This window comes from Trachemys scripta, chromosome 13, assembly GCF_013100865.1.
Source record: "Trachemys scripta elegans isolate TJP31775 chromosome 13, CAS_Tse_1.0, whole genome shotgun sequence".
Classification (NCBI taxonomy): Eukaryota; Metazoa; Chordata; order Testudines; family Emydidae; genus Trachemys; species Trachemys scripta.
The window spans coordinates 19131604-19156459 of NC_048310.1; the positions used below are offsets into that span (position 1 = coordinate 19131604).

At 38.5% G+C, this 24856-nt stretch overlaps 1 protein-coding gene across 1 annotated transcript; it reads right to left on the minus strand.

The window, feature by feature from the left end:
• Positions 1 to 1059: 1059 nt before the first annotated feature.
• NAE1 (NEDD8 activating enzyme E1 subunit 1) lies at positions 1060 to 24717 on the minus strand. The gene is made up of 20 exons (XM_034788501.1): positions 24576 to 24717; positions 22624 to 22727; positions 22478 to 22538; positions 21373 to 21403; positions 19491 to 19562; positions 19060 to 19139; positions 18091 to 18200; positions 17514 to 17623; positions 14852 to 14914; positions 14434 to 14497; positions 12680 to 12771; positions 11037 to 11096; positions 10803 to 10936; positions 6454 to 6529; positions 6051 to 6090; positions 4882 to 4968; positions 3275 to 3367; positions 2704 to 2818; positions 2569 to 2618; positions 1060 to 1305 (listed from the first exon to the last, which is right to left on the minus strand). The coding sequence occupies exons 1-20, from the start codon at positions 24629 to 24631 to the stop codon at positions 1196 to 1198; spliced, it is 1608 nt and encodes a 535-aa protein (XP_034644392.1). The 5' UTR covers positions 24632 to 24717; the 3' UTR covers positions 1060 to 1195.
• Between the last annotated feature and the right edge of the window lie 139 nt (positions 24718 to 24856).

Here is a 24856-nt window from a genome sequence, read left to right on the forward strand (position 1 = left end):
GTCAATAGGCAGGGCCGGGCCGCTCCCTCCCTCCGGGGTTTCAGTCACCCCACAGAAGACGGGAGAAAGCGACCGCTTTTCAGTCAGACACATACCAGCCCCCGCCCCGTCTCTCCGCGGGGAGACGCCCGCGCGGACTGCGGAGACGGACGCTCGCTCCTGCAGGGCGCCTCAGCCCCGCGCCTGGTGGGAGCGACCCGCTTGTCTCTCCCGCCTCAGGCTGCTCTAGCAGACCGTTGCGCTGTTGCTGGAGGACAGCGCGTGCAGCGCCCTGCCAAAGGCCCCCCTCACCTCCGCCCCGGTCCAAGCTGAACTGCAGGCACGGCCTATACGAACTAGCGCCGAGTTCGCCACGCAACCCCCCCCCCCCACCCGCAACATTTAACACGGTCCCCACGCACTGTCCTCCCCCCCCGGGGAGGGCTGGCCCTACACAGGGGTTAGGCGCGCTGCCTCTTCCTGCCCCTGCAGCGAGTCTTCTCCAACCTTCCTTGGGAACAATGATCGATGACTCATTGCTTGGTGGGTTTCTTCTGGTAAAGGTGGTAAGGATGAAGGCAGCCCCCCCCCATCTCTCTCTCACCTGTTTCCATCCAAAACGCTTTTAATACTATCACCGTCCTCAGCATTTTTTGATTACTGCACAAAGCTGCATAGTTGTGGCAGAATGATGCCAATTCTCCCACTTATGCCATAGGACCCAGGTTTAAGGGGATTATTTTCCCATAGCTTATTATACTCCCAATTAAAATACTGTTCTAGTACTGCCTTACATTAACAGGTTTCAGGTACAAGGGTTTATTATTTTGCTTAGACGCTTTTATAAAGAGGCTAATTATGGACCAAGTAGAGTCATTCAACAAGTCTCTGCTTTAACATAAGTCAGCAAGGTGTAAGTGACTAAATTTAACTTCTATTACCACAGAATACACATTGCATTGTTTGAAGACACTTGACGAAATAATGGTCAGAAAATTCTACATATTACATGAAAACAAATATCTTCCATTTTATGGTGTGATTTACTTGTCTTGTCCTCAGAATAAAATAAGAGTACCCTTTATTTGCAATAAGATTTTAATATGGAGGAAAATACAGAAGAGTTTAGTTATTGGTACCACACCACACTAGTGATATTTTACAGAATGGAGCAAACCTGATGGCAATTACAATTTCCAACATATATACCATAGTTCTACAACTGGAAAGTTGCTGATGTCTGTGACATTCCACTGTAAATATAGGTGTTATTAAAAATTACAAATTGTCCTGTAATTACTTTGACAACCTCTTGAGCAGCAGCACCTATTAAAGTGAAGGGGGAAAAAGAATAACATTGGCAGGTAATTATATTTAAAAAAAAAAAAACCAAGAGCAACAGTATCTGGTCCAGATTTCAATATAAAGATGAAACAGTTTGACAGACTGAATTTAAATGCTTTCCTGAATCAGGGCAAAAAGTGATTTGGTATTTGTTTTTCAATTTTATTTTTTAAAAAGGCATATATATAAGTTTATGTAAATATTTTATCATATGAACTGATGAAAAAGAAACTGATCTTTCTGAATTAATGCAAGAGAAGTGTCTACATCCCCAACCTGATTTTTTTTCCTAATCAACCTTTTCTCTAAAATACTTCCTACCCTCCCACTCAATAATCCCCTTTCCTTTCAAAAGAGATTATGCAGTCTAGAGTCTGAGTATTGGAAAATTCAGGTGATAGAAAACTTAGCTAGTAATTAGCTTCTCTACGTTTTATTTCTTTAACTGTTGAACAAGCTCTTAAATTTTATTTTATTGCTATAACCCCTTTTAATACCGCTATAAAAATACTGTGTTCACATTTTCTTTGCCATTATATACCCTTAAGAACCCTGATCTTGTCTTCATACATTTTTCTAAAGTACCACGTACACCCATGGCAATATAATTTTCTTTAACCTTTAAAAAAAATCCAAGCTGTTTATATAACTAACACTTCAACTGGTACTGTAAGAAGACAAGTAAGCAAAAATAGTTAAGATTGCAATAATACTTCTATTATATACATTTCAAAATGATTTACATCTTGGTTATAAAATATTTATTGCAGCCTGAAATAAGGCAATGTTGGTTAGGTACAGATTTACAAAGTTCGCAGAGTTAGCAATGTCTACACTGAAATTAGAACTAAATTAAAATTACTCAGAGTGTACTATTGTTTCCGTCAATGCTTCAGATTTTTGTACTTTCACTAGTCACATATACACATTATAAATTTTATTTTAAACTAGAGTAATAAAAAAGTATAAGTAGTATAACTGACCTAATAAGGTCATTTTGTAATTTCCCATTATTTCTTTTATTCCAATCTGATCACTTTCTCAGACAACTTTTTCCATATAGCATATGACACACCGACGTTAAAATGTTGCAGTACTAATGCAGTCTTTGTCTGCAGCCCATAGTTATTCCCTTTGCTCCAAATATACTGAAGAGGAATTCCATTAAAATAATAAAAATTTGGCTCAAAAATAGCTCGGTTGACAGTTCTAAATGGACCTGTGAAAGTAAAGTGGTATTCTTACCTCCCAAGAATGCAGCGATAGTATGTGGCTCAGCAGCTCCATAGCGACAACTAGATTGCAAAAAGTAAAATAATTAGTATTTTAGGGCAGTTTAAATAAACTAATGAAAGTGACATCTTATCATACAATACTTACAATTCATGGACATAATCATCCTTCACTGTTACAGACAGCCCATATTCCTGAAGAAAACCACTGAGGCAAGATTTCAATTTTCCAATATCATCTTCCACTTGGTAGTTATACACACCTAGGACATAATTTATAAGCCATTTCTCCTCATTGGACTTTAATATGCCAGAGTTAACACATCCAATCATTTTTTTAAATTGTGCTATGATTACCTTGTTTGTTATTGCAGTCATTAACATTTTTATTCAAGTAACATACATTTGTATTTAATTTTAGCTCTAACAATACTGAACAATCAAATACCACTGATGATGTTCATTCAGCAGAATACTAAATCATCATGTAATTTAACTAATTTTTACAAGCAATTAAAACCATCATCAATAATCTACATTCATTTGTTAATCTTAAGCATCTGGTCACTTTGTAATATTTGCACAATAAACATACTCTAGTTTAGTTCAAATATTTGCTTAATCATTTTTATAGTTCATATGTATTACTGTATCATAAATTAGATTGGTGTATTTCCTAGAGTGACTGATATATATCTAAAACTATTGTAATAACCTACCTGGGTATCTACCATGCTGTTTATAAAATCTATCCACAGCTCGTAGCATTAAGTATAGCACTATCTCACTGTCTGGATTATCCATGCTGGAAACTGAAAATGATTAAAAACAAAAACAAAACAAAAAACCAAAATACAGATTTTAAATTGGTTTAAAATAGACTTGGAAATAGATGGAATGATAAAAGTATTTCACATTTGCTTGAATGTAAAATGCATTTTTTACAGTTTTGCCACCACACCCCCATGGGAGACAACTGAGAGGTCTCCCCTTCAAGTTTTAGTGATGGATTGTTTAGATATGTAAGTGACGAAGTACACTAAAAGTTATGTACCCATATATTTTTATATAATCTCAGTTTGGAGCTGTCCACCTGTTCTTACTTAAACTCCACCAATGCCAACAATTGCTTGGTTGTGATATTTACCTCGAGTCACAATTAGAGTTTCATAATTACACTTGGCAGAACTTTATTTTTATATTTTTATAATTGTGATTGATAATAGTCTATTTTTAAGCATTTTAAAATATTTTTGTTGATTTAAATATACACAGTTGCAGGAAATTATTGGGGGGAGGTCAGCCAATTATTTTAAAGACAGACATTGAGAGTCAAAAAGTTAAACTTTATAACCATTAAAAATCAAATTGTCAACATTACATCAAAATACACAAAGGAAATATCCTAAAGTCAAACTCTTACTTCAAGAAGATTTTGCTTATCTGTAAATTTTGATTTTTAAATCAATGGAACTATTTTTTTTGTTCATTTTCATTCATGAAATCAATGTTTACCAATACAAATCTAATCCTTCCAAGCCTATTTATAATGTATATTTACAAAAGAAACACTAAGGACAATAATTATATAATAAATGGAAGTCTCCTTAAGATAGGCACAAAAAATGATGTAGGGACAATACATATTGAACTTTTTAAATGTAAAATTAAACAAGTTCCTGAATTATTGTACCCTACATAATATGAACCAGTTCAAGGAAATTTTACTTATGTACTTTGTGAATGCGATAAACAAAAAAACAATTCTTTTGGCCAAAACATTATGACAAGACTGAAAAGACACATACTAAACGAGTGCTGTTTTTCTGAACGACTGCTGTTTCCCTTTTAGTATTTACCTTGGAATTTGGAGTTATGTATGTTTGAAAAGTCTGTAGCAGTTATTTGCCTAATTTTTATTAAATGATACTTTGCCACATAATTTATTCACAAAATACAACAACTGTCAGTAGCTAAAAAAAGATAATTAAATATTTGCTCCTGAGGAAGAACCTTTCTAGCTCCTGTTACAAAAAACTTAAGTCAGACAGGAGAGAATATAATTTAAAAAGACTATAACACCTTGATGAGGATGAATGTTTTACTTACATGGCTGCTGAAGAGAAAATATCTGCCAAGGAAAACTACCACACACATTAATTCAGTGGCTCATCTTTGAGCTTTTAAAACAAAATTGTCATAAAAAATATTTTTAAATTATGCTTAGAAATATAGACGATATGTATTTTCTGTTTAAGTATGGTTTCATGATAAAAGAAAGAGGTTCAAAGAAAAACTACGAATAAATAAAAATAGAAGTCCTTACTAATTTCATCCTTGTTAAATGTATTTAAACCATACTCTTCAGAAAGGGATCTACACCGCACTACTCGAAGAAACGCTGAGTTGCTGCCTGAACAAAACACAGAAAAGAAATATTGGAGCACAGGTTAAAAGGGTGCAATATTTTCTTCAGCATTTCAGAATTTACTTACTGTTAAACAATGTAGAGTAAATCTATCACCAACTGATGTTATTTTAGTTTTTTATTGTATTTCTTCAGTGGTGCAATGTAATAAAATCTTTGAGATAAGTAATTTTTCTTTATAGGTCTATGAAAGTAAACAGTTTTATTAAAATGTTCTGTATTTGTGTACTTCAAAATTCCAGTCATGTTGCCTATTGCGCTGTGATAAGGATTGTCAATACATGTGGTACCAGACTCCAGAAAGGACGATGCCCCACCCTCCTCCTCTTTTATGGTCATCTGTTGGACCACAGGCATCAGCCCCACATTTTCTTCCTCTATCCTCCCAAAAGCTGTTCTCTTTCCTAAGTTGCACTAAATAATGCTGCTTCCTGCAGCGCTGCCTACTCTCTCTGTGGCAACAGGCAATCTAGAGAGAGCAACATTCTAAAAAAATCAGTGGTTGGGGATGGGCAAAAGTGAACCTGTGGCAGTGGTAAAATGGCAGAAAGGGGAAGAGAAAAATAGACAAATATGGATGAACATAGGGAAGGGGGAAAAAAACTACCTCAAACAAAACAAAAACTCTAAATACATGCTACAACTACAGCACTTCAAATAAAACAAATACTTATAGTTTCAGATGGCTGCTGTTTTCCTTGTCATATGCCCTAGTATTTATTAGTATACAAGGGTAAAACAAACTTTGCCCAAATGAACAGTAGTTCCATCCAGAATCATCAGTAATTAATTTTATTTATTTTATTTTTGTGGGCATATAACATTCAGCCATCTGCCTATAGCTTTCCATGCACCTTATTCTGACAGGTGCTAAGCACTTGCAACTTCTATGGAAGTCAGTGGGAGATATTTGTGTCCATTACTTCTCAGGAAGAGGCACAACATTTGATTCAAATACTGTGAGCTAGAGATTAATATAGCTACACTGTGAATAATTTTAAGACTTCCTGAAAATTTGTATGTGCATAAAACAAGAATGACGTAATGCAAAATCCAAAGATACTTACAAAGCAATTTTAACTCTTTCTGTGAAATTGACTCTGGTGCCTGAAAAGGAACAAGAATATGTTTGTTCCTGCACAAGACAATGGTTAGAAGATTTACATTTTCAAAATTATACTGAAATGGATGTTAGATCAAATGTTAACCAAGGAAGACTTATGTGTTCATATGTCCCTTTCACTTAACATTCTAAATAGTCACAAGAAAGTGACTACAAACAATGCAGAAATACACACACTGTATGTATAGTGAAATCATATTAGAACTTTAGTAAGACTCTCCAAGAGAATGTGGTAGTTAAGTCAGCTCTTTACTGTCTCTGTTGTGCTCCTTTCCCCATTCTTTACTGACTACATGGAAAATTATTGTCCTTTTGAGAGAAATTAAATGAGGTTCTAATGTAACTACCTTGCCTATTGACTGTAACAATTTAGCAGCATGGTTACCCACAGCAGCAGCATCTTTCTTTGCTTTTTCACGGTATCTGTAAAGGGTAAGAAATAGTTTTAATAGTTTAAAGCTACAGTTTTATTTTAAGAGCCTAAAATTGAACAACACTTTTATAACCCTTCTTCCCCTATCTGTTGTAAACATGAATGAAGTCAGAAGATCAGCTACCTCAGCAGCAGAAGAGCCAATGGTAGCAATCACATGACTGTTTTGCTGTAGCTCTAAGTTACTTGTAGAAGCAGCTTCATAACTCGGTTCACTGGAATGACTTTGCCATTAGTAAGCATTAAAAGGAATATTACTGTGGAAAGTTACAGGGCAAAAAATACTAATTCCTTTCAACAATGAGAGGACCAGCACTAAAGAAAACTTTGAACCAAGTATACTATACAAATACAACTGACCAATTTTTATATTGTATTTTATGATGTTTTAATTATATTGTATTAATTCTTTGGGCAGCAACCCACGCACCTCAGTAGCAGGACACACTATGAAGCTCAAAGTGCTATACCTTAAACAACAAAGGAACCCAGGCAGACCCATCATATCTGGTCATAACACTTTTACTGAAGGAATAGCAGGACTTTCAGAAATCATCCTCAAACCATATGCCACACAAAAGGCCAGCTTCCTCCAAGACACAACCGATATCCTCAAGAAACTCAAGAACATCAGCAACCTCTCCCAGAACACCATCATTGCCACCATGGATGCAGGGGTGAAGGTAAATTAAAGGACTTACCGGTACGCAGGAGTCCTGAGCGGGACTCAACTGGAAGAGGTGGGGCCTTTCAAGATTTAAAGGCCCTGGGGCGCCAGCTGTGGCCTTTAAATCACCCTGGAGCTACCAGCTGCAGAGGCATCTGGGAGCCCTGGGGCTCAGGGGCTAATTAAAGGGCTCAGGCTAGGGCTGGGGTAGTGGCAGCAGGGATCCGGAGGTGATTTAAAGGGCCCGGGACTCCAACTGCTGCGGGAAGAACCCCAGCCCTTTAAATCCCCGTCGGAGCCTGGCTCCGGCAACCAGGCTCGGGCGGGGATTTAAAGGGCCTGGTGCTCCTGCCACTGCGAGGAGCCCGGGGCCCTTTAAATTGTCTCTGGAGCCCTGCCGCAGCTGGGGTAGCGGCGGCAGGGCTCTGGCAGCGATTTAAAGGGCCAGAGGCTCCGGCCACTGCGGGAAGCCCCGGGCCCTTTAAAGCACTGCCAGAGCTCCGCTGCAGGGCCGGAGCTCCGGGACCTTTAAATCCCCATCCGAGCCCGGCTGCCGGAGCTCCAGCGGTGATTTAAAGGGTCCGGGGCTCCCCGCAGCGGCTGGAGCCCTAGGCCCTTTAAATCACCACTGGAGAAGCCAGTCCAGTCCGGCACGGCGTACCATCTCTTGCCGGTATGCCGTACCGGACCGGCCTACTTTCACCTCTGCATGGATGTCACCTCCTTATACACCAACATCCCTCACCATGATGGCATTGCTGCCTGCTTCAAACACCGTACAAGATAATGAACAGTGCTCGAAAATCCAACCCAAAACACATCAAACTGATCCATTTCATCTTCACCCATAAGTTTACATTGAATAACAATCACTTTGTCCAAACAATGGGAACAGCTGTGCATACTAGGATGGCTCCCTAATATACCAACCTTTTCATGGGCCATCTCGAGAAGAATTTCTGGACAAATACACCATAAAACCAATGATATACCTGAAATATGTTGATATTTTCATCCTCTGAAGAGACAACCTAAACTCCTTCACAGATTTCCACCACAGCTTCAACCACCAAAAACTCTTTCTAGAAAACCAATGCCATACCAGCATCAACTTCCTGGACACCAAGATCAGCTCTAACAATGGAACCCTACAACTGACTATACACAAAAATCCCACAGATCAATACACTTACTTCCACAGAACCAGCAATCATCCCAGACACACCAAGAAGCCTGTTGTCTATAGCAAGGCACTCAGATACCACAGAATTTGCTCCAAAGAGAAATTCTGGGATACATATCTACACACACTTAAAACTGCCTTCACTAAACAATGACATCCCACCAAATACCCCTGAAGGAACCTGCTTCAATACAGAAGAAAAAATAAATAAAAAAAACCCAAACCCACTGACCACACAACCCTAGCTGTTACTTGTTATCCCACTTTAGAACACATATGGGATATCAAACAATTGATGCTTTTATCAAACAACCCATCTTTGATGGGGACCACATGCTGAAAGAAATCTTTCCCTAATGCCTTCTTCTGGCATTCAAACAACTCCCCCCGCCCACAAGCTCATCATCAGAAGCAGGCTCCCCACAGACCAGGACACACCAACTCAAAGCAGCAGCAGACCCTGCCAGAATCCATGAAAAACCTGCAGCCATACCTTCATTGCTACAATGACCAATACCTTCCTCCAACACACCTTTCAAGATCCATGGGTCACACACGTTCCTATCACAAAATGTGGTATACCTCATCCAGTGCATTAAATACTCTAACAGCTATGTGGATGAAACCAGATAATCACTACTCTCTCAAATGAGCTCACAAAGAAAAATGATAAAAGACCCTACAGCCCATGGGCAAAACACTTTTCACAAAATGATCACTCCATGTCTGGCTTCTCAATTCACATCGTCAAAGGAAACCTGCACAACACTTTCAAAAAACAAGGCTAGGAACTGAAATTCATAACTCTGCTGAACAGTAAAAACCATGTACTTAACAGAGACACTGGTTTTATGGCTCACTACAACAATTTATAACATCCCCTACTGCCTTCTAATCCTTATTGCCCACTTCATTTTAAATGGTCTCCAACAGCATGCATGGAAACCCTTATGCTTGACAATATGTCACCTTGTATTTAGCTCAGACACACTGGTGACTTTCTCCAAACCTGAGGAAGAGCTCAAAAGGTTGTCCCTTCACCTACGGAAGTTGGTCTAATAAGAGATATTTCCTCACTTACCTTATCTCTCTCATAGCTTAAATAGTTAATTTTCAATATTTTTTTCTGGAATGAATGAAACATTATGCTAATACTCCTTTTAAATATAAACTGAAGCGTATCAAGGAATTATTTATAATTTTACAAAATAGGTTTGTAAAACAATATCGGCCTTCAAGAATTTAGAGAACTAAAAATGTCTTTCATACCTATGCAAATCCAATAATTCACTTAATACTTTGCTACGGTTTCATTTTTGCAGGATGAGGCAACAGGTTCATTTTCTCTCTCCTTACACGGAAGAACTCTCACAGGGTGATGCTCTCGCTCCCCCTTCCTCCCAAAGGAAAACATTTTTACAGAACTCCTCCCAAATATATTAAAATCTAATCTACATTATATTTTAATGCCATCTATGACCGTTTCGGGGACATGTCTGTATTGAATTATTAATTGTTTTGTTTTATGAATGCCATTTATGATTGCAACTGTTGTTGTAGATTAGTACATCTACTTTGTAGCCAAGGCTATGTCCAGGAAGCAATCAAGGGCCGCCAACACTGAACAACTTTTTTCCTACTGAATTTGGAGCCTAAAAATTTGCCAATGGAAGTGCAGCAGGAAGAAAGGTGATAGACTTTTAAAAGAAGGCTGCTTAAAGCATGTGGTGGATGGGCAGTGGACGGACAAGGAATTCTACTGCCAGAAGTCTTGAAGCCAAGCCCAGGATTCAGACTACACAGAAGAGACTCACAGGGGTCATGAAGTCCCACTGAGGGGCAACGTGTTCAGGACTGTTTGCATTTTTCTCAAGAAACTCTAGTGCTGCTTAAAGAGTAAGTGTTTATGGTGAAGAATTTCCTTTGCTAAATGTGTATTGCCAATGGGGGCTGCGGGAAGTGATGGCCCAGCCCACGCCGCTTCCCGCAGCCCCCATTGGCCTGCAACAGCAAACCGCGGCCAGTGGGAACTGTGATCGGCCGAATCTGCGGATGCTGCAGGTAAACAAACCGTCCCGGCCCACCAGCGGCTTTCCCTGACGGGCCGCATGCCAAAGGTTGCCGATCCCTACCTCAGACATGCTTAAGAGACCCAGAGCTAGGAACAGTGATCACTTCCCAGAACCAGGGCGCTAAGAGGCATGTGGGCTTCAGCTGTTGGATCCAATCAAAACAAAGTGGCGTCCATCCAGATGGGAGGGTAGGACCAGGTTGTAGCACCATCTACAGTCTAATTTTTTTTTTTTTTTTAAGAAATGGCTTCTGAGAATTTGGCCCATCCTGTGAAATCTAAATCAATGCCCTCCATTACTATAATGCTGATTGTCTTTGAAGAAGAAACTCAAATACTTACACATTTTGCAATTTGATAAATTTACCCGAATCTGCTATCATATCAGGAATAGTGCCCCGGACAGGTAAATTTCCTTGCCCCTCTTTTGCTACAAATTCTTTTACAGCTCGAGCTAAAATCCAAAAGGACGGCGTCTGCAAGAGTACAAATAGCAGTAATTTATTTTTCTTGTACACAAAAGTAGCTGTAATAATATTCCTATACAAACATCTTATCCTTAGTTACTCTTGTTACCTGCTGTGAGAGATTGATGCAACGATCATCATTAAAAATGTCTTCAATACAGCTTGGAATCTGTAAGAAAAAAAATATGTATATATAACACACACACACACACACACTTACCCAAGTTTCTTATTCAAGAATTGTCCCAAAAGTAATTATGTGGGCAATTCAATATCTAAATACTGTTCAAAGTCATCTTTTCTGAACCTCCATGAAAGAATCCTTCCCACTGGCTACAAATACTTTAGGATAAATTACCTCTTTACCATCATATTTAGAAAATGTCAATTGCTAAAAGTGTAGGCTTCTAATTAACTCAAACTTTACATACCAAATCTGGCCTTTGCAACACCCTTGCAGTTTCAATAGGAACTGGAGAGGGTTTAAGATACGGAAACATTTGTCCCAATGTTAGGAATTACATACATTTAGCAAGGGCATCATTTCAGAAAAATTCCAGGGGCAGGAGGAAGAGGAAAAAAATGTGTCAGCATACAGACTATTTAGCAACACAGACCAAATAGCAACACAAATAAGAAAAATTGGGCAATTATTGTTTTCCTAATGACTGCATCCAAAGTCAGGGGAAGGGAAGAAATACGACTGCCCCCCACCCCATAGCAAATGATGCTTCTGGCATTTAGTTTTGGTAATGTTAATAGATTCTGGTCATGTCCACACTAATATTATTGGTCAAATAGGAGTTTTTGTTCCATCAAACATTCCTTTGGCCCATCACAAATCAACACAGTATGTTAACTGGGGAGTACACCAGTTCTGCAATAACCTGAAGTTTGATAATATATGTGAGTTGGATGTGTCTTTAAGAAAAGCTTAATGCCTCAAGTACACAAGACCATGCAACAATGTTTTCCAAAACATATAATGTTTGTTACAGGAAATCCATAACCCTCTAAAAACTTTCTGTAGATCTGTTGATTTAGGTTAAGAAAGAACTGGTAAGTTCTATGCAAATGAATACTTTAAATTTAATAAGAGTTGTAAAATTTATTTCACTCTTAATTTATTTAAACACTCATGTTAACCATAAGTTATACTGTGGAAATGCTTTTGACACTGATTTGAAAGACTGTGTTCTACTATCTGGCTTCACTAAGTATTTTTAATGAATTTGTGCTCATTGCTGAGGAGTTAAGGCCTTTAACATTAGTTAAGCAGCAGAGTTTAGAAGAAGGAACATTTCTCTGATACAAACACCCAATTTTCATAAAAAATAGTCAGGCGATGATATCCAAAAGTAGGCCTTGCTCTTCTTAATAAATCCGGACCATTTTAAAAAAATTAGTTAATGCAGCGTTTATGAAAGTGAAGAAAGAATAGTTTAGCAAGTGGCTCCAATCAGGCAGCAGGTGGACAGGTGCTTTGTACGTTTCCGAATACAACTGTGCCATTGTATTACAGCCCAACTGGAACTACCCTCTTGTGCACATACTACTAGTCCTGCCAAGTTGTTCCAAAATGTTTGTTTGGTTTATAAAGAGAATAAGAGGAGGTCATCAAAATAACTGACTGTAGATCTGCTGCAGAATTTTTGTTCTGAAAAAACAATGATACTATCAAAAGATACATGGTCCCCTTAGCTCTTCAAATGCATTACGTTCATCTTTTAAAACTTAATAAACTACTTTTACCTTAGTAACATTTAGTGCTGTGTTTACATTTTTTATAGCTTCTTCAAAGTTCTCTTCATCTTCTGGGATCCCATTTTCATTCTTTAAGATTCCTATTTGAAAAGAAAGAAGTAACACAAGCAATAATACAAACTCCGCCTCCCACATTACATTTATGTCCTGGGAACACATCAGATTTTCTCTTGGTGAATCTGTGACATATCACTGTTCTAATTCTGTCATCACAAAACATATATACACCACCACATTAAGAGACAAAAACGGCTACCTTCTCCCTCATCCATGTGTATAAATACTTTGATATGGTATTAAAAATACTTTGCACTCATGACATCTTCCATCATAAGATCTCAAAGTTCATGTTATGAACATTATTGAATTAAACGTCACAATGTATAGGATGTAGGGAAAATGCTATCACCAGTTTTACAGATAGGGAAACTAAGGCACAGATGGAGCATGTGATTTGCTCATGATTATATAGAAGTTTGAATCAAAGTCTGTAACAGAATCCAGAGGTCCTGAATTTCTGTCAAGTGCTTTAATGACTGTACAGATATATGATGAGACCATCATTTCTCTCACGTACAACTGTTTCTTTATCTTATACTTATCAAAATACTTCTGATATCTGTAAAGTGACTTTCAGGTTATGAAACACTGAAGCTCTCCCTTTACTTGACACAAAACAAAAATATAGTTGAACATAAGGAGGTAAGGAAATGTTACTGACTGTAAATATCGTTGTTAAAATTACTACGGTTTCACTTTAATACAACTGCTGAATAGAGTACTTACTCTAGGCTGCAGCAAAATCCAATTAGCATAAAACGCTGCACTTCAGTTCTATTAGGGAGCCAATCTTTATTTTAATACAAATAAATAATTTATTGAATAATTTACAGTGATGTAAATAGGATTTAGATATAAAGAGAAAAATAAGTCCGTTTGTTTGTACCAGAAACTAAGTCTGTTCATAACTGGAAATAACATGGCCTTGTTTCTATAACAACTTAAAATGCTTTATTTACATTTCTTTTAAAAATATTCTGCACATTTTCATGCTTCTGAAGGGTGCTAGATTGACAGCCCTTAACAGCAAAGTCCTCCATCCAAAGATTAATTACAATATGGTCACTAGATATGTACATTTCCCCATGCTACCCACTAATGGATCTCTCCATAGAATCACCACCTCTAGGGCTGAGAAAGTAATTCAACCTCCATGCTCATCGTAATCCTTGACCTTTCTGCTGACGCTGTTAAGAAAAGAATAACTTTGGAACTGATCTGTATGTGTGCATAACACCCACATGCATGTGCAAGCATGAGAGATGTGGACACAACCATTTGAAAATGAAATGGATACAAACTTATTTCACATTGGCCCATCAGCCAACAGATATTTTCAGGCTGATTTTATACCAGTGACACAGCCTCTTAATTCCACTAATAAGGAAAACCCAGACCCCTACTTTAGCAAAATTTTAATGTTAGGCAAAGTTAGCTATGTTTTCCAAAGTTAGCACGTGTCTTTTCTTTAAAGAACTGCAATAGAATGAAGGTGCTTGCCTTTGCTTAGAAAAAGAAACAAGTATTACCAGATGGCTTCATAAGCAGACTCAGGATCCTAAGACACACCTATTCAAGAAATCATGAATCTGCATTGATGTAAGTTCAATTTCAAGCCACAGTGACAAGTTGTGTCTTGTATGTCTTTTCATAGTGGCGGAAATGCCCATAACATATATTACCTTGTCTAATCAGCTCTCTGAAGGCTTCCTTTTCTTTGTAATTCCTAGGTATCTGCTCACTTTTCTAAATTGAAAGTATAAATAAAAGATAGATTAATATATAACAATTATCCTGTCACATGACTACCTTCTAGATAGTTTGTATCAAAGTTAATACACATATATTTGTGTTTCAGTAAGAGGTAAAGGAAACATAGGGTAAAAAACAAACCAGACACTTTTCAGTAGTTACAGGCTTCATTCAGTGCCCAAAAATAAATCTTTGGACACTGTTCAATGTGGTACTTTTTATCACCAGTCCAATTCTTTTTTACTCCCAAGTGATCTAGTTTGGAGTCAGATGTACTTTCATTAAAAGCCTACATTAGAGAGACTGGATGCTATACGTTTGATTCATGATAAGACATTATCAACATACCTCACTGTACCATTTTGCTAAATACTTTGCTACAATCACAATCCATGGAGTGTGACTATGGTCCTGCAATCAACAAACAGAAAAAAAATCTGTAATGGACATAATTCTGAAAGTGGTTAAAAATAGAATATTTCTTTAAAGCTGACAGCTCTGTATGTTAGATTACCACAGTTTTAAAATCCTGTAATATTGAGGCACCATAAGAGAGTTAAGATCAACATTTCTGATTCAATAAAGTTTCCTAGTTTTTGACAGCAATGCCTGCAACATTATGTAAACAGATTCTGCAATTAAATGAAATTTCAAGTAAGTTTGTCAGGGATGGGATGGTGTCCCTAACCTCTTTGCCAGAAGCTGGGAATGGGCGACAGGAAATGGATCACTTAATGATTACCTGTTCTGTTCATTCCCTCTGAAGCACGTGGCATTGGCCACTTTCAGAAGACAGGATACTGGGCTAGATGGACCATTGGTCTGACCAACTATGGCCATTCTTATGTTTGTCATATCTCAAATCTTAAGAAGGGGGAGCAAATAAATACTAATTGTCTATAAAAGTTATGATGTGTTATACAGTTTAAAATCTAAATCTGAGAACTACAAATTGCACAATTATTTAGAACTGTCCTGCATGTGGATTTAATAATTTTAATTAAGTTTAAGCCCTCTTAGATCCAAAGGTCTAGTACAAGGGTCGACAACGTTCGGCACGCGGCTCGCCAGGGTAAGCACCCTAGCAGGCCGGGCCAGTTTATTTACCTGCTGACGCGGCAGGTTCGGCCGATTGCGGCCCCCACTGGCCGCGGTTCGCCATCCCGGGCCAATGGGGGCGGCGGGAAGCAGCGAGGGCCAAGGGATGTTCTGGCCGCGGCTTCCCATTGGCCCGGGATGGTGAACGGCAGCGAGTGGGGGCCACAAACGGCCAAACCTGCCGCGTCAGCAGGTAAATAAACTGGCCCGGCCCGCTAGGGTACTTACCCTGGCGAGCCGCGTGCCAAACGTTGCTGACCCCTGGTCTAGTATTATCATTAGGGTAGTGACCAGATGTCATACTTTTGATAGGTTAGAGCAGGAAAAAGGAGATTAGAAATATAGACCAGCCCTACAATAGGAAAGCTAAAGGTATTTCTTTTTCATATTGCAACTCTCCCTGTACTCTCTTTGGAAAGAGAGACCTGCTGCTAAACCTGTGACAGGAGCATGAAACTTGCATTTCCACAAGTGAAAGATTTAGGCCACACATCACTGTTTAGAATCTTCCTCCCCAATTTACATCTTAAAATGCAGACCAATTCATACCCCTAGGTTCTGTCAGTACTCACATATACTATAAATATCAAATACTGAAGCAGTTTTTATTCTTGCTGTATTTCTTGCATTAATGTAATGAATTTTGAAATCATGCCAGAAGAAAACAGGCATTTTTTTGACTAATTGACCTACCAGGACAATCTTCACACTGATCTCAAATCAGACTCCATATAGTCTCGATATATCAAATTGTTAAAATATATATATATTTAATGAGCAGAAACATTCAGAGATCTGGCTTCTGCACCAATTTGAATGATCCAACAAGTATTTGACCAATTTGCAGGAAGTAATTTTTTAGAGTTCTGGCATGCCTAAAGCACCATCAGGGTGAGGGTAGAAACTTCAAGTAAACGAGTACCTGGCCACTTACACTCAGGAAGGACAAAACCTCGTCTTAAGTATTGCTGAAGAATGTGCAAGTTAGAGCTCTGTGTAAGCTCAAAGCTTGCTCTTTCACCAACAGTTGGTCCAATAAAAGATATTACCTCACCCATCTTGTCTCTGCACAATATCAGTCAGTTACCTTTACCTGATTGGAAAAAAAATATTTTCCATATGGATTATCTATTTGTTTTCCTAACTGCTCAGGCGCTACTCATACAGTAATCCGATCCAAAGTTTATATTTTTTAATTTGTAGCTTTGGGACTTGCTGTTTGAACTGAGGAATCCAGATAATCATTGTCAAAAACCCTTTTTCTTTCCTCCTTAACTGGGGATGGCCACACTGCACAGAGATTAAATAGAGGGCAGTGTGAAATGGTGGTTTAAATTTTACCTCTATACTCTCCTAATCTTGCTGCTACCCTGTGAAAGTCATTCTATCTACCCTTAGGATGCTCTAATTTGTACTGGGTTGCAAAGACTACAGGGGTCAAAGACACAGCCAAGAATTGGCATAGCACAGGACATACCAGCTACACCATCTTTCCTCCTCTAGCCATAAAGGGGACAAATTATGCAAGAGACTTCACATTGACTCTGTGCCACCAGTTACCATACTTTTATGGCCAGATTACACTTATCCCACCTAACACAAGGAAGGATGTTTCCCAAAAATGTGGCTTCAGAATGCTTACTATGTGAAGTGATGTTTACATCAGCACAGACAAAGTTTGGTATTTTAATTCACGATTAGCTTTTGCGGTAGCCAAATTCACTGAAGGTGTCAGTTAAACTCTTAAAAATAAATAAATAAATAAATAAAAATAGGACCCTTTGGCTCCAATCCTGCAACCATCTCTGCACAGGTAAGGCTCTGTGCAGGAGGAGAGACCCATCCGCATGGAATTACTTGCAAGAATGGGGCCTATTTTGAATGTATTTTAGAATGTAAGTCTCATGCCAACCTTTTTTTCCATATGATCCAAATCATAAGACTGCATATGTTCCCTCAGCTCTGGAAATGGGTTGTCCAGTCTCAGATCTTCTAATGCATTGTCTGGATGAGATTCCACGACTGCCAAAGAGTTACACAAGATAATTTAATTTGAAAGATAAACAAGACAGATTGTAGGCTACAAAACATAACAGTAAATATTCAGTGCTTGGGTATTTAGTTATGCGAGTCCCACTAGCATAATTATACATTAATGGAAGTAGTGCCTCATTGTAAATGTATTCCATAATATAATGCAGTATAGTATTGGACAAAAGTCTCCCATTTTGCTTCATCATCAGGTTAATTATTTGTTGCATGCAACTTTCAGTAAGTCATTTCCATGGCTAGAATGACTTTTAGGGTGGGAAATTCCAACTGCAAATGCCAAGGTTATTAACACTAAATACTTCACAAGATAAAAATGAAATAGTTCTTTAAACATATAAAGGTCATCTAAATAAACACCACAACTAAAACTTCTAGAAAAGAGCTTTCAATTCCACCTTTAAATCCATCTAAGTCTAATTTCTAAAGAAATCTCTTACCTGGATGTTCCTTAATCATAATTCTCATATAGCCAACTAGTCCATAAGTCCTACAGACTAACAGAGGGATGTTAGAATTCCAGAGAATTTCAGCTAAACGCACCAATATACTGAAAATAAAAATAAAATGACTCTTAGAATGTATAAGAGATAATCAGGTGTGCGACAATAATTTAAAAAAATACACTGTTTCCCACATTAGAGGCATTCAAAGCTAAAAATATAACATGATCAAAAGGATGTTATAAATGTATATGAAATAAGATCAGAAGAGATATGTTAAAAGTACAGCAAAAAGACATTACCAGATAATGTATAGCCAATGGCTTTTTAGCGTTGCATTGTTTTCTATGGTCCCAAACTTTTAAAAGATCAGTTTAAAAAAAAAAAAAAAAAAAAGAACGTTGGCAAATAAAACAACAATTGGAAAGAAAGAGGTCAGTTGGATCCACAAATTGTAAAGTAGAACTCCTAATATACAGTCCTGACAAAGTTTCTGATAGAGCCACATACAATTCTTCTTACTAAAGTAATGTGTGGCAATACAATTATGTACACAGTTAGAAAAGAGGGAGTTAGATAGGTGATAAAGAGACCTTCATGAAGACTTGAAGGTATCACGGATCCCATTACATGTGAGGCCTCAAATTAGATGACCAAACTGACATAGCTATGGTGGATTAGGAAGAGCTCCCTAACTAGAGAGAAGGACTCAACATTTAAGTGAATTTGAAGACTGTGCCTAACAATGAGTCAATACAAGAACTTAAAAAAAAAAAAAAAAAAAAGTGTATTAACATACAAAAGATATAATGAAAATCATTATCATAAAGCTTTCCTGTCTTTAAATGTTGCATATGACAGCAAAAAGGGCAATGTTGCTTCACATAAATTATATTTTCCCATAATAAGGCTGCAAACAAAACTGTAGCTGTAAGAAGATTGAAAAAAATCTGAACAGGACTCTACCTTTCTGGTAACTGGGTTGCAACCACTAAATTAAACCGACAGAAAAATGAAGGATCATTGTCTAGAAGTTTGTCTGGACTCTAAATAAAAGAGAAAAAATATTCACATATATTGGAACATAAATTTTGCTTTATCTTAGAAAGACACAAGCATATCAAAAGTTAAAGCGAACATATGTATTCAACACTGGAGTTGGATTCAAAATGCTAGATGTGGCTTCTGAATCTTTATTATCATTAGGTACAAACATTATTTACATATATACATAAATGAACTTGACCCACATTATTTGAGATCTTATTTCCAGATCTGTATTACCATAAATTCTTACACTGCAATTATGGATAAATTTGTAACTAATGACTTTATTTTATCATACTTTACCATGCACTTAAACACCAGAACGTGGATAGGAATTCAAGGATACAAACCTCTTCCACAAAATTTCCTGAAACATCATTATTTAATTCTTGTAAGAGCTCTGTGGCACTTTGGGCTCGGTTCTGTTTTAAAACAATTAAAAATATACCTGTTTAAACATACCTATAATTTACACATTGATTTTGTGTTTTACATACATTACCAGTAGTATAGATGCCGTATTACAAGCAAGTACATTATGGAATATTGATATAGTTCAACTATTTCAAACCTCACATTCATCTTAAAATCACTATGTAATAGCAAGGATTTTGTTTGAGCCAGGCTGTACTTTACATTAAAAAAATAGTCTAAAAATGGAAAACTGTAATAACTGGCTTATATCGAATTTTAAAATCACTGTATGGGAAGCACCGTAAGCTCCTGATGCAGCTTTCTTAAGCACTGTTAAGTTAAAAGCTAAGCAAGCTCTAATGAAACTCAGAGCAGTGAGAGTGATGGCAAGAAGATATTGAAGTGAGAAAGAGCTACTTACAATGTGAGAAGGAAACAGCAGAAGATGAGGCCAAAGGATTGGGGAGGGGGGAAGAAGAGTGACACAAGGGAAGATAAGCAACAGCACCTACTAGCAGAATAGTGAGGACAATCCCCTAATAAAACCCATTCTTTGGTCCTAACCATTCTTATAACCACTATAGTTCACCAATATCCAAGATTAGAGCTTATTTCACTTATCATATATGTTAATTAACTTTAGGTAGATGGCACAAACCCAACTAACATTAGAAAATGCAAGTCAATGTTCTTTTAGATAATGTAGGTCCCCACCCCCAGTTTAAATTTTTTGAAAATAATGGTTTTACAAAATCTTTTCTACTGATAGACTAGAAACAATAGTGATGAACAGAGACAGAATACAACTTTTAAGGTTTTTTTTAAGTTAATAAAACTGCCCCCTACTCCCTCTCCACTCAGAATTTTATTGATTTATCAAAGTTAAAAAAAAAAACAAAAAAACAGAAAGAGGTAAGACTCCGTATTATCTCCTCCATCCCTCTCCCCACTCTAGCGCACTCTCCTCCTCCACTCTCACTGACATTGAACATCTTCCCGATTCTCCAGCTCTTCCCTCTGCCTGAATGACCATTCCATCTCCTAAGCTTCCTAGTCCCCTCAACCTCTCATTTTCAAGAGGTTTATTCCCCTCCCAATTCAGCTTTGGTCTTTCTCATCTTAAAAATTCACCATGGGTCCTGAATCCCCTTCAGATTATCATCCACATTCTATTCTCCCATCTCAAACAATTGTCTACAACCATCATCTTGAGTTTCTTTCCTTAAGTTCCATTCCACACCCAATTCAGTCTAGCTTCCGTCCTCATTATTCCACTGAAACTGCTCTAACCAAGGTTTCTAATATCTTGCTAGACATAACACAGGCCTAGTGCTCCTTTCCCATAGACATCTTGAGTCCGTCTGACACAGTCAACCATATCCTCCTTTTGGAATCTTATCCTCTCCTGGTTGTCTTACTACCTCTTATTGTTCTTTCAGTGGGTTCTCATTCACCTCCCCCCCACACACACTTCAGTTTTTGGTGGGGGTCTCCCAGGGCTCTATCCTTCCCTCCCTTCTGTTCTTGATTTTTTTTTTTTATTAATGACAAATCCACCTGTCCACCCTGGACATGTCTTCCTCCATCAAGATTAAGTCACAGCCAGTCTTTTCAACATCTCCTTGTGGGCATCCAGCCACCAATTTAAACTCAACATAGCCAAAACTGGGCTTTTGTTCCCACTCATCTCCTGGAGCTCTGTTCTCCTCACTCACTACTATAGAAGAAATAAATTTTTTATCTGTGTATGTCTAATTTCCATTTCATACACAATCACTCTCTCAATATACTTACAAACCATGTTTAATATCACTTTACCTGGCCAATATTGCTTCTTTGTAGAAAGAAACTGAGAAAAGAGAGACAGTAGAAAGTGACATTAATAATACCTTCCACAAAACTTAAGCTTTTAAGTTTCCCTACAGTGCAGAACATATTATATAGCTTCATGCAGGAAAAAAGAAGTCCTTTAATATCTATTTCCTTCAATTATTAATTTTAATCACATCTTTAACATGACTTCTTTGAAAACAGTCTTTTTGAATCTTGTAAAGTCATTTTTAAAGAAGCCTTATCCCAGTCCCCAAGGCCCTACAATCTGCAAACTCTGTAGCATATGCAGAATTTCACTCTCCCAGTGAGGAACTCATTGCAGGTGAATTTTCATCCTGCTAAATTCTCCATGCAGAGGGAACCCTATGCTCACAGAGCCCTTCTAAAGTCAACAGAGCTTCATGTGGGCACAAGAGTCTGCCTGCACCTTACAGGACCAAGGCCTAAGTTATTACCATTAAATAGCTACACAGAGTCCATGGAAGTTGCATTTTGATGTACATTTACATATATTGTTTTATTTATGTAAGGGTTTCTATTCTTTCCCTAACTGCATGCATTTTTCAGGAGTTATGGAAGCATACTGAAGGAACAGCACTTCCTTCTCCAGAGCTGAAGAACTCTGTGTGGTTTCAAATCTTCTACCTTCCACCAACAGAAGCTAGTCTAATAAAAAGATATTACCTCACCTTGTCTCTCTAAATAAAAGTGGTAAGTTTTGATGACAAAACAGTTTAAAAGCCATGAAACTATATTTAGATATATAAAAAAGTTTGTGGAATCTTAAGTCACAGTAGGAGAGTAAAATATTCACTACACATCCTTGGTGTGTGGGTTTTTTTTTTTTTTTTTTTTAAGAATATGGTCTTTCCAACTAATGCATTTAAAAATTGGGAATTTCTTATTAATTGCCCTATTGACACAAAGTACATTTCACAACTATTCAAAAATCCACCCCCTAAAACCAGCTTGTTTTGAGCATAACTTCTACAGTTACAGAAAGTTAACCATTATTTTTAAACAGCACATAGTAAAACTACTGAAACCTTATCAGTGCTGAACTTGTGTAGAAAACTGATAGTAAACCTACTTATTTCCGACATCTTCTCCAGTGACTTGATTCCCATCAACAATCGTAAATGAGCCAATACCTTGAAAATAATACAGTAAGAAATATGCACTCTTAATTATTCAAACTGAAATTCTTCCTAAAATTTAGGATTGAAATTTATTTACCTGGTAGTACTAAATTTTTGAGGATTTCAGTTCCGGTGGCTGTTGCATTTATCACACAAACATGAGCAGCTTCTAAAGCTTCTTGTCCATGATCACCCCACAACCTACAAAACAAGAAACACAGAAGCATTCAGAGGAAAAAGTAACTTGTGGTAACAAATACAGTCTGAATGGCAGTGGGAATCTGATGTCATAGTCCATGTGGTTTAGCATACCATTTCTCCATACACCGTTAAGTAGTATATCTAGGAGCATGATTTACACTGGGAGTTTTGTCACTGACTTCAGTGAGGCCAGGATTTTACCTTTAGTCCGTCAGATGTGGGGGGGAAAATGTCTATGGAGAAGACAGAGCAAAAGATTCCAAACTGTTAAGCAACAGTTAAAACCATTCATATTGTCCTGTGAGACTTAAAAAATAAACTCCTGAACTACTGCAAGTGTTTTCAGACAGTGGCTCACAGACATGCTCCTCTTTCACTGCTGAAGATTTCTGTCTTCAAGATGCAACACATTCTGTATGGTGACCCAGTATAGATTTTTTTTTAAGCTGTTTCCAAAGGATTATTTGGCCAAACTCCCAATTAGCTTATACACCTGCTCTGGGTTTTTGTTTTAAAGGCAAATTCTAGCCTATATGGCTGCAGAAATAATTTCTAAACATGAACCAAAAATGTTTTCCTGCAGACCTACAGCTCTAGCACCTCTGCTGCTATTCAGAGTAAAAAAGGTATGGAAGAGTCTCATTAATTTTCACTGCTGTTACGTAGAAACTAGTGAGCAATGACTTTCTCAAGAATCAAGTCATTTTCACCCCAGTACAAGTTTATTAAACTCTGAGGATAAACAAAAAGAACAGGAGTACTTGTGGCACCTTAGAAACTAACAAATTTATTAGAGCATAAGCTTTCGTGGGCTACTGCCCACTTCTTCGGATGCAGTAGCCCACGAAAGCTTATGCTCTAATAAATTTGTTAGTCTCTAAGGTGCCACAAGTACTCCTGTTCTTTTTGCGGATACAGACTAACACGGCTGCTACTCTGAAACCTGAGGATAAGCAGACACTGGAGCTACTGACTGGAGAGTCAGACTAAAAAATGAAACTGGGGAAGAAGCAAAGTAGCTTAGTTTAAGTAATGTGACAGGTAAATAAGCCCTCCCCCATTTGCCGCCTTAACAGTGTTTTTTAAAACAAAACCTTTTGGAATACTGACAACTGTTCAATTCCCACACACTTTATAATACCGATTTAACTGCTGACATAAAATGGATTTTTAAAAGAATCCAATTATAAAAGCATGAAATATGGACATCATCTCCAAGAGTTCACTAACGAGCACTATTTGGATTATAGAAATAAACGAGGCAGTATGGACACTTGTGATCAGAGCTGGTAGAAAACTGCCTCCCCTATGCCTCCAATTGGAAAACGTTGAGTATCCAACAAAACCATTGAGTACCAAGACATTTCAGTCTTCAAGGGCTGGTTTTTCTCCAACAAAATCGTTTTTCACGAACATTAACATCCTCAAACCCCCAATTTTTCCCGAGGCCGGTGTGTGAGCGTGACCAGCCCCCTCCCCAGTAACACCGCCCCCTGTCACAGGCAGAGCCGACCTGCCCACACCCCCTCCTCTCGGGGACACAGGGAAGCCGCCCCAGCCAGCAGAGACCCCAGCCATCGGGGGCAGGCCCCGTGGGGCCGGTCACTAGCCAAGCCGTGAGGCGCACCTCGGCCCGGGGCTGCCCGGGAAGGCGGCGCGCAGGGCCCCACAGCCTGTACCGCGGGCCCGGCAGGCGGCTGAGCCGGTTGCCCAGCAGCCTGCAGGGCGGGCGGCCCCCCCCGGGAGAAGGGGGCGGGGCGCTGCGCCCCCAGTGGTCCAGGCTATGGTCCCACCCGGCCTTGGGCCGGCCCAGCGACCTGAGAGCCGGCCGGAGGCAGCCCCCGCTACCTGAGCTGCCGGTCGTATTTCTGCTCCTTCATGCTGAGCCCGCCCTGCTGCGCCATGGTGCCGGCCCCCCCTGTAAAACAACTGAGGTCCGCGCTGTCCGCTCTAGGGCACCGTCCGGATTGGTCGCGCTGCTGTCACTGAGCATGCGCGATCGACCTGGACATGCTCAATGACGCCTGCTGAAGGCACGGCTGTCCCTTTGCCCGTCTCTTTGCCATCAGTATGGGCGGAGTCTGTGCAGAGGGCAACACGTGCGTCCAGAGGGGGATAAAGCCTCTGGG

Bases quoted from the DNA above. Each gene is read 5' to 3' on its own strand.
- NAE1 (XM_034788501.1), bottom strand. From the start codon at position 24,631: ATGGCGCAGCAGGGCGGGCTCAGCATGAAGGAGCAGAAATACGACCGG. The intron at 6,530-10,802 runs GTAAGTATTTGA...TACCCTTTACAG, and splicing joins TTTATCAAATTGCAAAATGT to ATACCGTGAAAAAGCAAAGA. The intron at 3,368-4,881 runs GTAAGGACTTCT...AATCATTTTCAG, and splicing joins ATTTAACAAGGATGAAATTA to TTTCCAGCATGGATAATCCA.